At 41.5% G+C, this 15,995-nt stretch overlaps 1 protein-coding gene across 21 annotated transcripts in view; it reads right to left on the bottom strand.

Annotated features, from left to right (window-relative positions):
• DMD (dystrophin) overlaps positions 1–15,995 on the bottom strand; it is a 2,761,517-nt gene that overhangs the window by 87,580 nt on the left and 2,657,942 nt on the right. For all 21 annotated transcript variants that reach the window (XM_075590265.1, XM_075590266.1, XM_075590270.1 and 18 more), the window contains one exon: positions 8,845–8,919. In XM_075590265.1, coding sequence (XP_075446380.1) covers positions 8,845–8,919 — 75 coding nt within the window. The remainder of the gene's footprint in view (positions 1–8,844; positions 8,920–15,995) is intronic.

The following is a 15,995-nucleotide window of genomic DNA, read 5'->3' as shown; positions in this document are numbered from 1 at the left end:
GGGAAACTTGCTTAATTCGGTATTGTGCTGAATACCTGGCCTGTAGCCAGCCCTTGATGACTGAACTTGAGCACCCCAGAGGTTTGCGGGCCAGGTACATTTTATGAATCATAAGTGTTGATTAATTTAAGGATTCACTGTGCAAGTTTATTATTTTAATTAAACAGCTGAATTGTGGTAAGTCTTCTCAGTACAACACTTGTATATACCTGCGATGGACACGATCCCTTAACTCTCATGGGGTGAGAGGGTGCCCATTATCGGAGCTTTGCGATTTCCCAGCCTCAAAGCACTATTAAGGTCACTCATGCCAATGCAAACATTGGTACCACATTGTATTGATTACTCTACATAACCCTGCTTGTGCCTCTGTCTCCAAATCAGTGTTTTTCAACCTGAGTTCCGCAGGCATCCCTAAAGCGGTCCCTGCAATTTTCAGGTCATTTGAAAATTGTACCAAATACAGATGAATTTATAATGCATCTGATCTCAGGCACGCTATTGGAGAGGATTGGGGTTCCTCTGAATTTCCCAATTTAATTGTAGGGGTCCTTAACCAAATTAAAAAAAAAAAAAGGGTTGAAGATCACTGCTCTAAATCGTCAAAAACCCATACGATTTAACATTTCCTTATTGTCCTACAGTATGTGATTGGCTGCAGCACTTGCGTCGCTGACCAATAATGGAGAAGGAAAGACAAATGTACTTCAAAATACAGAAGGGCCAATTTAGTCATGTAGGACAACTGACTGAGAACCCTTTTCCTTTAAGTCATCTCCTGGATCAGTTTCTTATTGTAAACCAGAACAAAAATGTACAGCTACAGTTTCTTTCCTCTAGCTTCCCATCTCCCGCAGACACAAAAGGTAATATATACACCGAGAAGATATATGCAAGACCAGGATTTGGTCCCCTATTCAAAATGCTTTGAGTTGTTGCTCTTTCCCTTGTTCACGAAGATTTGAGTCCCATCCAAACAAAATGGCTGAAATCTTCCTGGGCAAGGGTATGATGGTTATAAACATACTGAATTAGGGCATGTGACTCCTTACCTTGAGTGCATTACCTTTTGAGATTATCTGGCTACTTCTTTACAATATCATATAAAGTTGTCGTATTAAAATCACTTAACATAAATCGAGCATGTAATCATCAATATTTTGTATACAAGTGGAAGACAAGACTGGTAAGCAGATGAAATGCTCTTTCATAACAGAATTTCAGTATTCTAATGAGTGCAGAACCATTACCATTAGAGATAACCTGCGCATTAGTCACGGTCATTAATCACTGACACGGCAATCAAGCACAGCAGAATTATAATACTTCTTATATTCGCATGGAAACTTAAGCATCGCTACATGTAAATCAATAAAGCACAGTTTGCAATTAATCTAGCGCTAACATTTTTTTTTTTTTTTTAAAGCAAACACATTCAGATTTTCAAGCAAATTATGACAGTAAAATAAAACTTTTCACAAGTACAATTTGTAGTTACCTGGGCAAATTAATTAGGATACAAATTCATCAAAATGCTCATATTTTCTCCCATGGATAATCTACTGACATTCAGGGGAACAGGGTGTCTATGTAAAAGTCATCCCCAGTATAAAGACAAAACTCCTCCTAACATTGCACATACAGTATTTCACTAAACGTATAATTCCAGCAGGTTTCGTAGACAGTAATTCTCTCATGGACAACTACAGGTGTAGCCAATGTTATTGCAACCCTTGGTGTGCTCCCAATAGAAAAATGGCGCTACAGCCCCGACTTATCGAAGGTGACTCTGAAGCAATCAAATATATCTGCATATTGGATTCTATATTTGTATTTTAATAATAGATTTGGAGAGATCCAATTTGGTGGGGGGAAAAAAAAGCTTAGTTCTTCAAGAAAAATGTAGTGGAACTTCTTACTTATCCCCCTAACAGTCACATGATAGGACATATTTAAGTCCTCTGCCAGGAGCTGGAAGCACATTGCAGAGCACAGAATGGGGTTAGAATGATGTCAATAATTACATGAAGTTTTTCACTTTGCTGCAAATCCAGTTCATGCCGCAGTCATTCTCCCCCTATAGGTTTTTGTACCTAAAATTGAAAAGCCGACTCTGAATGGCACATGGACCAATATCATGGAAGATAGAGTACATACGGCTTTCATCTGAGCTGGCTATACCCAGATGAGTAAAGGGGTACTGCAGTCCATGTTTTTCTATTATTTCTACTGAAATATAAAGCTGTTATGTGGAATAAAATTATACTAGTGACCGCATTTAGGAGTCTCCGTAAACATTACATTTACATCAATATGCCTGGTTGGTTTTCACAATGAAACATGAGATCATAATGAAGTGTGGGGGTAAGGGGAAGTGGGGGGGTGAGGGGGGGGGAGTAACAGCAATTAATAGAAACAAGCCTGTTACTCAATATAGGGAGACGCTGGATAATGCACAATTAACAATGCAACAACCTCAATCAACTTGAATAGAATGTAATGCATCATTAACTGTGCATTACCTCACTGCATTAAATAGGGGCTAGGGAGAGGGTACATGTGACTTTATCATTAAGTGGCTAGAGCAACTTTGGTCAAGGAATGCCTGCAAGATTCATTTAAACTACCGGATGGACAAGCTAATGCTCTTTCTTGCAAGATGAACTAAACACCTCTGCAAATATTTTATTTTTAAAAAGAGAAGCTCATTTTATAGGACAGGTACATGTCTTGGTTTATCAAGCAAACGTAAACCCCTGCAAAAAAAACAGCATTAAATATCTAAAATTAGTGATCTAATGCGTCAGCCGACGTTCACAATAAAACCGCAAAGTGATGTTATCTTTTCTCACGCCTCTCTAATTGGATGCTGAAAAATGTTCTCTCCCAAAGCCTCTATGAATCAAAAGTTTGTAGCTCATTATAAACTTCAAGAAAAAAAAAAAAAGGGCTAATTTTGAAGACTGCAGGGCATTGTCTCCTAATTTGCTGACAAATAAAACCTTAGCCATGCTGAGATCTGTGTCTTGTCCAACATCAGCAAATCAAGGAAAGGTCTGTTTTTTTCAGCATCATCCCCCAAGGGTTGCAGCGAAACACCTCACTCTAATACCAATTTATTAACCAGATTGGAATTGCTGCCTTGGCTTCAGAACACCTTTAACTCAACACTTTAGGCTAAACGCATAGTTCCTCTGGGAATTAGGATCAATGGTAATTAAGTGAACCCCTCAAGCTTTAGGGTGGCAGTTCAATTATCTGCATGGCTGCTGACAAACTTTTCACACTAATAGATAGCAGCAACGTCCTAAAAGGCAGTTGGTGTAGCACTTTATGCCAAACCAGCTGTCCTGTACATCAAGAAAAAAAACCTAGCAGGGATTGCTGCAAAACATAACATTCACAGATCTAGTTTGCAAAAAGAATTGCAAAAAGGAATCGCCAACTGGTTCTCAATTGGAAGAGTATGAAAACTAATGAGCAAACACAAATGCATTTTAAAATTGGCAAACTAGGTGGGCAAGTGGTTTGTATTTGCCATGAATTTTCACGTGTCTGTTTTAAAGGAAGGAATGGATCCAATAATTAATAAAAGATGAATTTCTGCAAGAGGATTGCTAGGGCTATATACAAAAGGGGATTGCATATGTGCACACTATTATTTGCATACAATGTTTTTTTTATTAGCAGCTCAATAAAAAGACATATGTTGATTAATATGCCCGAGTAGGACAGGATTTCAGAATGAGACGCCTCTGCACTAAACTATTTATAAAATAGTTTACAATAGAGCCCTCATTATAATGCTTAAAGAAAACATTAGAAAGAGATTGATTAAAACTAGGTTGGTGTCTAGATCAGTGTTTTTTAACTGGGGTTCCTAAGAACCCTAGGGTTCCGTGCAAGTTTCAGGTCTTTTGAAAATGGTACCAAATACAGACAAATTTACAATGCATCTGATCTCAGACACGCTATTAGAGAGGGCTGGGGTTCCTTACAATGCATCTGATCTAAGATGTGCTATTAGAGAGGGTTGGGGTTCCTTACAATGCATCTGATCTCAGACACGCTATTAGAGAGGGCTGGGGTTCCTTACAATGCATCTGATCTAAGATGTGCTATTAGAGAGGGCTGGGGTTCCTTACAATGCCTCTGATCTAAGATGTGCTATTAGAGAGGGCTGGGGTTCCTTACAATGCCTCTGATCTAAGATGTGCTATTAGAGAGGACTGGGGTTCCTTACAATGCCTCTGATCTAAGATGTGCTATTAGAGAGGGTTGGGCTTCCTTACAATGCATTTGATCTCAGACTCGCTATCAGAGTAGTTTGGGATTCGGCAGAAAATCACAATATAATGATAGGGTTTCTTAACCAAAAAAAAGTTGGAACCACTGGTCTATATGTATCCATGCTGCAATGCCTTTACATTTTCCATGCAACAAAATGCACGTTTACTAGTCAAATTAGTTACCAAACATACATGTTCAACAAGCTTTTGAAAGAAATATACAAGGTCTATCATTTGTCTGCACAACATGCATACATAAAAGGTGTAATAGGTGCATATGCCATGGTATTGATCTAATCCAGCCTCCACTGTCAACGGGACAGGATATATGTCCCCTAGGCTAAGATAATTTATGAATAGCATGAAGAAAGCTACCAGTGAAGGTGAAGGAGTTTATTTGGCAGGATATAATTCACTAGGCTTGCAGCCACTGGTGATTTAGAAATATATGACATCCCTGTAACCAGATTACCGAAGTTCACCTTTCCAATGAATCTTTATTCTACAAGGTTGACACGGAGGCAAGTTGTTACTTACTTTATATGTATTCACCCGAGAACACCTCTCCCTTAAACAGTTACAATAGAGGGCTTCTAATTACAAGAAATATCACTTGGCAGCGAAGGCTATTTTTATGGACTTGTCACTTTTAACAAAGCTATCTCCATCTGTTCAACTATAGATGCAAATAAGCAGGAAAAAGGAAGAATTAATTAATACTGCTATTGGTGCACTCGTACTTAAGTACATTATACAAAAATATCTCCTTATTTTTAACATAAATAATACATTCAGAATGGGGTAAAAATCCACAACATTGGTGGCAGTGCGATTCACAGATGCTTTCCAATGAGCTGTGTTGTGAAGCTGTTTTTGGGGGACAGGTGCATTTCAATTTCCAGGTGACTAACCATTATAACCTCATATGCACTAAACAAGTCCTTTATAAATACAGCCACATATCAATTAAAGTGCTCTCGTGATTACAATGATATATACCCAGCTGTGCACATTCTGCATTTATTAAGCCATCCAGCTGTTCTCCACTGGTGGCATGCACTGGGAAATATAAGCTGGCCAAACAAAGTTATTCCTACTGCATTTTCCATTCTACTATCCAAAAGTTCCCGAATACGTCAACTTAAGAGAAAATGTAAGAAATAGTGACACGTACATTTTATGTGGAAATGCTACCCCTGGTTTAACCATCCCCCCAAAAAACTCTAAACAGATACTGCCACAATATAGGAAGAGTGTGTTACTGAGGACTGGAGAAGTGTAGAATTTACACCCATGGTCTTGAACCAGGAGAAATTTGTCCTTTTTCAGTCTTTATTTTGCACATCTCTAATACGGACATTAGAGATACACCAATCCAAGAAAAAGTTATATATATAACTTTTTGTTGGATTATTTTATATGTTGCATTATATATATATATATATATATATATATATATATATATATATATATATATATATATATATATATGCAAATATAGCTGTATGCTCATCTGCATGTCTTAGGCAGGTCTGCAACCCCGCCTTTCCCCATTATCACTCAGCATACAGCACTTCCACTGCAGCAAGGGATTCTGGGAAATGACATGCAAATGAGCACACAGTGTCACTTTTTGCCTCAATAACCATTATTAACATGGTTCCCTATAGGCTTAAGCTTGCTGCATGGTCACAGCTTTGAGCACAGCCAGGGTTAAGGTGCATACCCAGAAAACCACCCACAGACAGCTGTTTCGACCTTGATGGGTCTCATCAGTGTGGGGTTGATTTTACTGGGAATGCAAGAGAGGCTATGGGATAGGCTAAACCATAATTTTTTATATATATATATATATATATATATATATATATATATATATATATATATAATCAAAAAATAAATAGATGATACCGTTCTGTGGCTAACGAAATGCTTTTATTTGTGCGAGCTTTCGAGATACACTGATCTCTTCTTCCGGCGATGTTACAATGAATGAAGCATGGATTACTTAAAAACAGTGTCTCTTGGAATGTTATCTGTGCTGTTCCTTCCCCCGGTGTGGATGTGTTTTATGGCTAGAGGTGTCAAAGGGTAACTGAAGGCAAGTGAAGAAAGAGTGTGTATGTGTATCAGTGTGAATAAAAATGAATGGAGAGCCCACAGTATAAACAGTGCTCTACACAAGGTGTGTGTGGAGTGAGAGGGATATAAATGGTGTGGGTGGGTGTGGAAATGTGAGAGTTTGTAGCACAACTAAAAGTGTGTGGATACTATGTGGTCCCTATTGGTGTATTATATATATATAATAATGGTATGCCGGAATACACCTTTAGAAAGGTCATTGGAAATGGAATCATACTTTTAAACATAACTTGGCCAATAAGAACCTAATTTGTATCCAGTCCGAGGGTTGCAGACACCCACCACAGCTCTATAAAGAATTAAAAATACTAGTAGGAGTGGCAGACTTATCAGATAGGCTGCCTAAGGGCTATACAACAGTGAATCATTAGCCTACTCAATAAATCAAAATCCGGGGTAATGAAGATATTTTATATCTGCATATATTTATCATAGCCAATACCCACACAATTCAGTCAGAAAGAATTAGGCTAAAGAAGGATGTTTATGTCAAGTACTAATGACTGCTCTTTAACACACAGTCTAAAACCATATATTGAAATGCTCAGACCAAAAATGTATACTTCCCCACATCAAAGCTTACATGAAAAGTCTCGAAACCAGAAATATACAAATACTGTATATCCAATCTCACACGATATAAAGATTGTTCTTGGCCACACTGCCAAATGAACGGCTTCTATTGCACATTACTGTGCAATGTAGGATTCAAACAGTTCCCATTTTCTCACAATTTCAGCCCAAACCACACATAACTATTTCTAATGCATAACTAAATGTCTGGAGACAATTTGTTTTTATGGTTTCAAATGCCATATAAAAATAGTAAAAAGTGCCGAGTGCAATAAATAATAATTGTAATCAATCATTCACCTCTAAGTGCCAAGTGCAATAAATTAAGTGCACATACACAAATGTAGACGAGGATAGGGAATGGATGATGACTGTTTTTATTAATCGGTGCTCTAGAATATAATAGTTCAGTGTCCTTTGTTAGTCCAATTGCCTCCATGTAATTTATAGGCATAACCACACAATTATATCTTTGTTCTTCAACCAAACATGTCAGATTAGTAAAAAAAAAAAAACCCAACGACCCCAAATTTCTTATGTACAGAAACCCATTTACAGTTCTGGTGGGACTGCTGCTTTTAAGCTCAATATGCATTTTTACCAGGTTAAGGCCTTGCCCCCGCTGCCTACTACAGCGTCCGCTGTGGCGGACGCTGCGCACACGAGAGCCCTCCCCGCAATGGCGCCGGGCCCGCTGCGAGGGGGGGCCGCAGCGCTCGCGCGAGAGCTACTCCTGCTCTCAATAGAATTGAGAGCAGGACTCGCGTCGAGCGATTAGGCACGCCCCCCGGCGGTTCAGCCAATGAGGACGAACCTGCCGGGTGACGTTATGGCCGCGCCCCCGTCACTCCTCCGCCACGCCCCCCCCCCGGTCTCTCCTCCTGCAGTGAGCTACAGACCGGGGAAATCGGCTGAACGCGCCGCCAAAAGCGCGGGCGCGCGTTACAGCGGAGAGACCGGGGCCTCAGCCTTAGGCTTCATTCTGCGCTTACCTAAATGGTGGAAGGTGCTCTGATAGATAACATCCTTATAAATAGGAAACTATAAAACAAATGTGAATGTTTTCGAGAGTTGAAAATAGCCTTGAATAAATTGTCGATCCAAACTATATTCATACCAGGAAAAAAAAAATGTTGCTGGCATTACCATATACTGTATAAGGGTAAGCCATAACATTTTAAAAAACATAACAGTGGTTTAAATTGACATTCTATTGTTCCGACTCTTCAGATGAAGTAAAAAAACGTTCATAAACGCAAAGCATTTATTTTGAAATAGAGGTGACCAGAGAAGCCACTTACAATGTGCCATGCAATTTAAAGACACACAGACCCAGTTGTACTACAGTAAGTAGTCCACAAGCCATCTTATTGCTCAAGCACGTGAAAGAGCTGTACAGTAATGAATGGCTTTGTCCCAAGTATCTACCCGTTTTATTCTGTGGATGGAGAACCGGAGTGGCATAGGAGCCAATTAGCGAAACATATATATGTCACTAGTTTGTAGAATTTCTAGTAGGTCTCTTTTGGTGCAGGCACAAAACAGCAGAAAGCATTATACTGATGATGTGTTATCTGATTGTTTAGCTGTAAGGACACAATGTGCAGCTCACAAATGTTAATACGAACGTCAATTACGGAGCTGAAAATATAATCAGGAATCTAAAGATCATTAACCAGCTGCTATATTGCTCTGGGTAATTAATTCACAAGCCACAAACATACATACATTTTTTTTTTTTTTTAAAGTGAACAACCCTGTTCATGTGCTAAGAAGGAGGTTTGAAACAAAGTAGTTGTATAATAAGAGGTTCATATAATGTGCTTCACTGAGTACTTACAGCACAAGGCCTTCTGCAGTCTCCTTAGTTTCATGGCAGTTCTGTAAGCAGAGAATCTGACATTGTTCAGGTCGGCTGAGGAAAAAAGAAATCCGATATTACTGAGGGAACATAGCATTTAAAAATACTAGGTGACAGTAAAGCAAGAGTCACGAATGGTTTGGGAATGCATTTGTGCAGTGGTTTGTAAAATAACGACAACAGGTAGGCATGTCTATGCCTAATCTATTAAAAATAGTTATTAAACATGAGCATACACCCTTGAAATTGGACTTTTTTTTGCATTACCGTCCAATCAACTATATATTTTGGAAAGTTGTTTGTCTTGTTGCTACGCATTTGGACACCTCTTAAGATATTGAAACCACATTTTGCATGATGGATCGTGAGATCAGAAGTGTATGTTTTTGTCTATGTTTAAGCACAATTCACAAGTGACGTGATCCCATCACACAACCCTAAAGCTACCACTAGGTCATTCTGAAAATCAAATTTGCAACTTTAGCAAAAAGTAGAGGAGCAGACAAAGTTCTTCAAGAGTGCGACAACGTTGTTTGGTACAAGAGTACAATGTCCCACAAAGACGCATTAGAAGCTCTCAATCGAACATTTCAGGACCTCAGAGGCAATGAAATTATTATGGATGGAGTTGTTTTAACAGAGGATTTGCATTAAGAAACTATTAAATTATTCAATTATACATTTCAGTATGTTTTGGTTTCTTAGTATTCCTGAGCAACTTAGGACAGTTGGCTGCCGCAGATGAGCCAAGGAGTCTCGGTGATTCCAGCCCATTTGGGGTCATGCCAATAATTGCAACCTAGGAACGTAACCCAAACCGATTACCCTAAAAATCATAATATTCCCAACCTTGACCAAGCAATTAAAAATACCACTCATGGGTACATTTGCATGTCTCATACAGGTCTGCAACCCTGTCTTTCCCCATTATTGCCAAGCAAAAAGTGCTTCCACTGTAGCCAGGGATTCTGGGTAATAAATGCAAAAAAACCCTAACCTTAACCGCTAACACACAATTCTAACCTTAACCTCTAACCGTAATAATCCTAACTTTAAAAAAAAAAAAGTATAAACCCTGCAGCAAAATAGGTAGCGGTAAAATGGCCATGGCGAGTTGTCCCACAGTGGCTTAACGGCCGTGGCAATTGCCCCATTTCTCTTTATTTTGGAAGCCATCCTATTTATGCACCCATATGGGCCATGGGTGGGGCGATGACAAAAAAACAAATCATCCCACGATAACGATATGAAATACTTTATTGCGATAAATACTCAATAAAAATTAAAAAAAACTGTATAATCATTAAAATGACTTAACCCCTTCATGCCCCCCAATATCTCAGGGGGGGGGGGATAAGAGAGGTGGGGAAATAGACATTGTGGGGGGATGAAATAGTTGACACATTGGGGTAAAAAGTGGATTAGAGACATTGAGTGTGAAGAAAGGGATGAGACATTGAAGGGGGTGGGGGAAGGGGATAAGAGCAACATTGGGGAGGGGATGAAAGTAACATTGGGGGGAGGAGGGTGGATAAGAGAAACATTGGGGTGGACCCATAAGAGGCATTGGGGGGCAGGAACAGGATAGGAGACATTGAGGGGCAGGAAGGTGATTAGGCATTGGAGGGTAGAAAGGCGATAAGGTATTGGGAGTAGGAAGGGGAAAAGCGAGGCATGGGGAGGAGGTTAGGGAAGTAAAGGAGGGAGAGGAAGGGGAAAGGCGAGGCATGGGGAGGAGGTTAGGGAAGTAAAGGAGGGAGAGGAAGGGGAAAGGCGAGGCATTGGGGTGAGAAAGGGAATAAGAGAAACATTGGGGGAGAAGGGTTGAGAGACATTGTTGGAGAGGAAGATGTTAAGAGAGACATTGGAAGGAGGAAGGGGTTAAAACAGACATTGGGGAGAGGAAGGGGTTGAGAGAGATTGGGGGGCAGGATCAAGATTACCAGGATGCCTTGGATAGCCTTTACATGAAGTAGCTGTCATGGAGCTCCCTGTTCCTCCTCTCTGCAGAAGCGGCTGAAAGGAGGAAGTGTGGCTGGAAGCTTCGGGACATGTGCAGCTTCACTCAGACTAACAGCTGGAAGACAATAATACTACAGTAATAACCAACGGTAAGTACCGAGTTACCGTCCATTTTTATTACCACGGTATTACTATCATACCGGTATATTGCCCAACCCTACGAGGACCAGTTGCAAATCAGTCTACATTATAAAAACACATGAATGATTGCATGGATATTGATGAACCATGGCTGCTTTTGCGTGCACTGATGTATTGTGGCACAGTTGCTACCTGCTTTGCAGGAGAAAAGACCAAGAAGTAGGAGAAGGGAAATAAGGGCTCGAGTTAATTTATTTGGTATTGCGTAGATTTATGCCTGATTAGGTACTCCATAGGTTCCCCCTCACACCTCATATTATCCTGGAAATATTAGAGCTTATTCAGGCTGATCATGAGACAGCAATCTATATTAGAACATGTGGTACGTTTGCAACACAGACGCCAGGTTTTCCCATTTGTCTATGGGCATGGTTAAGACCTCAACCTAATTTTAGAGTAGATGCCAACGTCTCTATAGTGTCCAACTCTGACTCAAGTTATACACAAAGAAATAGCATGCAGGTAATAGTTTTATATTTTCTGCGTTACCTAACGAGCTCTTAATCAGCCCCTATATTTTTATTAAAATCGGTATAAATATTATCATTTGTTTTAAATACAGTAAAAACAGGGCCGGCTTGATGGCGATGTTATCCATGTGACTGCACTTGGCCCCGCACTTGATAAGTACACACTTAAAGCAGCATTGCAGATTTAATTAAACTAAGGCAGCACAACAATGTGTTCTAACTACCAATGTATAATAATATCATTTATTTTTTTTAGGAGCCAGAACTTGGTAAAAAAATAAAAAATAAAATATAAAACGGGGATGAGGGTTACGGTCACACTCTCCACCCACCCTCTTTCCCCCGTGGCTCTCTGTGTCACAGATAAACTCCTACCACTCCTTAGGCCGTGTCTATAGTGCCGTCGTTGGCGGGTGACGTCACCCGTCGCAGTCGCCACCGGCGAAAGTTATGTTTTGCCGGGCGGCGGGGTTGCGGGATTCCGGCAATTTGATTTGTTCAAGGGCCGGCACGTGACGCGACGGCCCTTGAAAAATCACATTTTGCCGGCTTCAGGTTTTCGCGACGGCGACGTTGCTCCGTCGCCGGCACTATAAGCTCGGCCTTAAGCAGCACTGGGAGCAGGTATAGTCATGGAGATCTCCCCCCCCCTCCCCTCACACACGTCTCTGGCAGGCTTAGCGGAGCAGTGCCGCCTAAGGCCTCGTCCAGGTAGGGAACAGGCGCGCTTTCGCTCCGGCGCTGCGCCCTGCTCGGCCGGGAGCGATTACTCGCCGGCTAGGTGCACGTGCGTCTGGGGGCGCGGCCCCGACGTCCTGGAGCTGGTTTGTCCTCATTGGGCGAACCGCTCACGTGACGTGTTTGCGAGCAGCAAAATCAATTTTGCTTGCTCGTCAAGCGGCTGAGCACCGCCCTGAACGAGGCCTAACCTGTCAATCACACCTGCTGCCAGCAACAGGACAATCTAACCTGCTTAAAGCAGAATAGGTTGCACTGTTGCCGGACGTGAGTGACTGACAGGTTAGTTGGCACTGCAACTCAAGCGCCATGAGGGGATTTTCAGGCACCAGGGATTATTCCACCTCTGTTTTATACGATCAATATGTTTTTGGAGACCATCTATATATATAAAAATGAAATTTGCTTGATTGTTAGTAGATGTGAGGATTCTCATTGGTCCCTCGGTCCGCCCGCCCAAGCCCCGCCTCCCCCACGGGTTTCATTGGCCAAGAGGTACGCTGACATCACGGACACACCTACTCCACTGTGACACACACACACACACACTGTCACAGAGTCTCACCCCTGCAGACTCACCATACCCCCTGAGACTGTCACCCGAGACTCTGAAGCCTAATAGCCTCGGAGACTCGGAGACTCTCTCCCTGCAGACTCACCCTACACACCTGGGATCACCCCTGCGGAGTCAGGCACCCACCTTGGTAAGTTTAACCCAACTCTCTGTCCACCCCCCCTGTTACCCGTCCACGCTCTCACAAAAATGACCGCCTTCCCGCACGATTGTCCCCCTTCATTAACACACTTCATGCAACAAAATGTAGCTCACCGTTCAAAATTTCAGCCTTACCGGCCGCTAACAAAATGGCCACCTTCCCAAAACAATAACATTAATTGTCAAGCATCACCATTTCAGCCTTCCCAGACCCCGGCCGCTCCCAAAATTCCAGCCTTCATGCACGATTAAATATAAATTGTCCACCTTCCATGCACGTGTAAAAATGTATGCCTTCCCACCCGCTCCGCGCCCGCTTGGCGACACCGCTACTCGGCTAAAATGGCCACCTTCCCGCCAAAGCCAATATTAATTCCTTCACTAAACCACACACTCCTGTCACCACTACGAACACTTGCCTCCGCCCTTTCAGCCGTCCTCCGCACTTAGCCCACTCTTCCCGCGCGGTGCCGCTTCACGCCTACACACCGCTGGCGGAACACGCAGCGGGGGTAGGGCTCCAGGGAGAGAGTTTACGCGGGAGGAGCAGGGCATGAGGCGCCGCCTCCCGTGCCCCGCATGGCGCCGGAGGGAGAGTGCACGGTTACGAGCTGGGGGGAGTGCGCCCGCGCGGGTCCACTGTTCTCTCCACAATACCTAACCTCTTTTTTCTGTTTAAAATGATTTACCTCTTACTTTATTAATCATAACTAGTAAACTACAAGGCTTACAAAAAGGAGATAAATCCTCCCGGAAGAAAGATCTTCCGTTAGGATGTCCATGTAATAAGGCACCAACGGCACTACATTTGGAGGCCCAGTCCACAGATTAAAAATAATGATACAAAGAATTGATGAGATCTGGCAGACAGATGACAACCCCACATGAACCCAAACCATGTTTACTGCAGCCAAAATAATTATTGTGGTTTAAAGCAGCAGTCCCCCTTCCTCCTCCCCTCCCTCTCATCTCATTCATTCTATACCCCATAATCAATTCTTTCTGCCCCACTCCTCCAGCATTCTTGCTTTCTCCTCACGTCAACAGACCCTCTTCATCTGCTGTCTCTGTTTAAACTTTATAGCTTTCTGACTCTCCCTGCCACCAGGCTATGTGCCCCCTGCAGACGCACTTACCAGAATGCCCTCCTGCTGTCTCTGTACATTCTTCTTACCTACCAATTAGATTGTAAGCTCCTCAGAGCAAGGACTTCTCTTCCACAATGTTACTTTTATGTCTGAAGCACTTATTCCCATGATCTGTTATTTGTACTATTTGTTATTTATATGATTGTCACGTGTATTACTGCTGTGAAGCGCTATGTACATTAATGACGCTATATAAATAAGACATACATACATACACAATGAAGGCAACAATGAGCTTATCTCATGGAAGTAAAGGCAAAATTTTTTTAAAATATAAAGCGATATCAAAATCGAAGTGACCACTGGAGCTTAAATGTGGCACTCAAGCATTCAGGCAGTCTTCCTCCACCTCCACTTCCCACCCTCCCCTGAATGCAGAGACCTTCCCCTCCCCCCCCCCCCAACTTTTGCAAGTACAGTACAGTACTTGCTAGAAAAAAAAAAAAAATGATGACTGCAGGGACGCCCAATCGGAAACTGCAATGTCATCCCACGACATTGCGACTTTCTATTGGTTCGCCAGATTGAGGCTGACCCCAGTGGCCATGTTTCTCCTGGACAAGAATTTGTGTACAGAAATTTTTAAATGAAATCTCTCAGGAACCGAGGATACCTGTATGTTTGTACTACAACTCCGCTCCGGGGAACCCAGTGTTTCAAATAAGGTCAATGACAAAAACAAACTAACAGCACGGATTGCTTCCCTGCATTTCAAGCAATATCCTAAAATATATATATATATTTTAAATAAATCAGTTCTGTACTATGAGAAAATACTTGTAGCTTTTTTTAAAGTCATTTTTAAAGACATTTTTAATGTATTCTAATGTAACAAGCATTTTTGTTTCTATAGCAACCATTTACAAAGTCACATCTCCTTCCTCTTTAGACGGGCTCTGGCACACCCCTTTTGCTCTCTCTCTAGCAAATGTACCAATTGAATCTAGTGCCTGCCTGGTCACATGATCTTCCACACAGAACTCTGCATAAGGGAGAAGGAGCGGCTCAGTGAGTAACGACACTGACTGGCACAGAGTTTGCAGCAGGGGAACCTGGCTCAATTCCCGGTGTCACCTCCTTGTGACCTTTGGCAAGTCACTTTATCTCCCCTTCAGGCACAAAAAAAAAAAAACAGATTGTAAGCTCCACAGGGCAGGGACCTGTGCCTGCAAAATATCTCTGTAAAGTTCTATGTAAAACTAGCAGCGCTATACCAGAACATGCTTTTTAAAAAAAAGGGTTTTACATGTCAGATTTTGACTTAATGTGGCAATTCTATATTGTAGGGAAAAATGTAAATGTATAAATGTAATTCACTTTCTTATCCAGATTACACCATCTATAAAATGAAATTAATTTGTTTCCTGCGAAAAATTTCAGTTTATTTTTAGTGGATCTGGTGTAACTAATGTTATACTTATTGTTCTTCACTTTTATCTTGAACGGATGCAAAAAAGACATTTGATAAAGATTGTTTACAATCTCCAAATCATTTGTCTGATTTAAAAGGCATCTATCACCTAATTCTCTAAATGTCACTGCCATTAGTTCACATTGGTCTTAGAAAGGACTGCACCTTTTAATTGCAACTTCAACACACTTTGCTAAGTGGAAACGGGCCTCTGTTTTTTCCTAGGTCTGATATGATTAAAGGGAATGGGAGTGCTACAAGTGAGGACTTTTAGGAATGCAGAATCAAGATCACATAGGATTTCCTTGTAACATCAGTTAAGACGTGAGATGTGGGCTGATGTAACTTTTGTAGGGATGTGTTTGGTGGCGTTTCAATGGCACATCAAATCCTTTCAACCATTCTCTTACACTTATTAACACAAATAGAAGCAGCATAGGCAGGTGCTAAATATTTATTACAGGTGGGGAAAAGCAACAGAGATT

Source organism: Ascaphus truei, chromosome 3 (assembly GCF_040206685.1).
Source record: "Ascaphus truei isolate aAscTru1 chromosome 3, aAscTru1.hap1, whole genome shotgun sequence".
NCBI lineage: Eukaryota > Metazoa > Chordata > Amphibia > Anura > Ascaphidae > Ascaphus > Ascaphus truei.
Note: the sequence above shows the minus strand (reverse complement) of the source record. Positions and strands in the feature narration are given on the sequence as shown.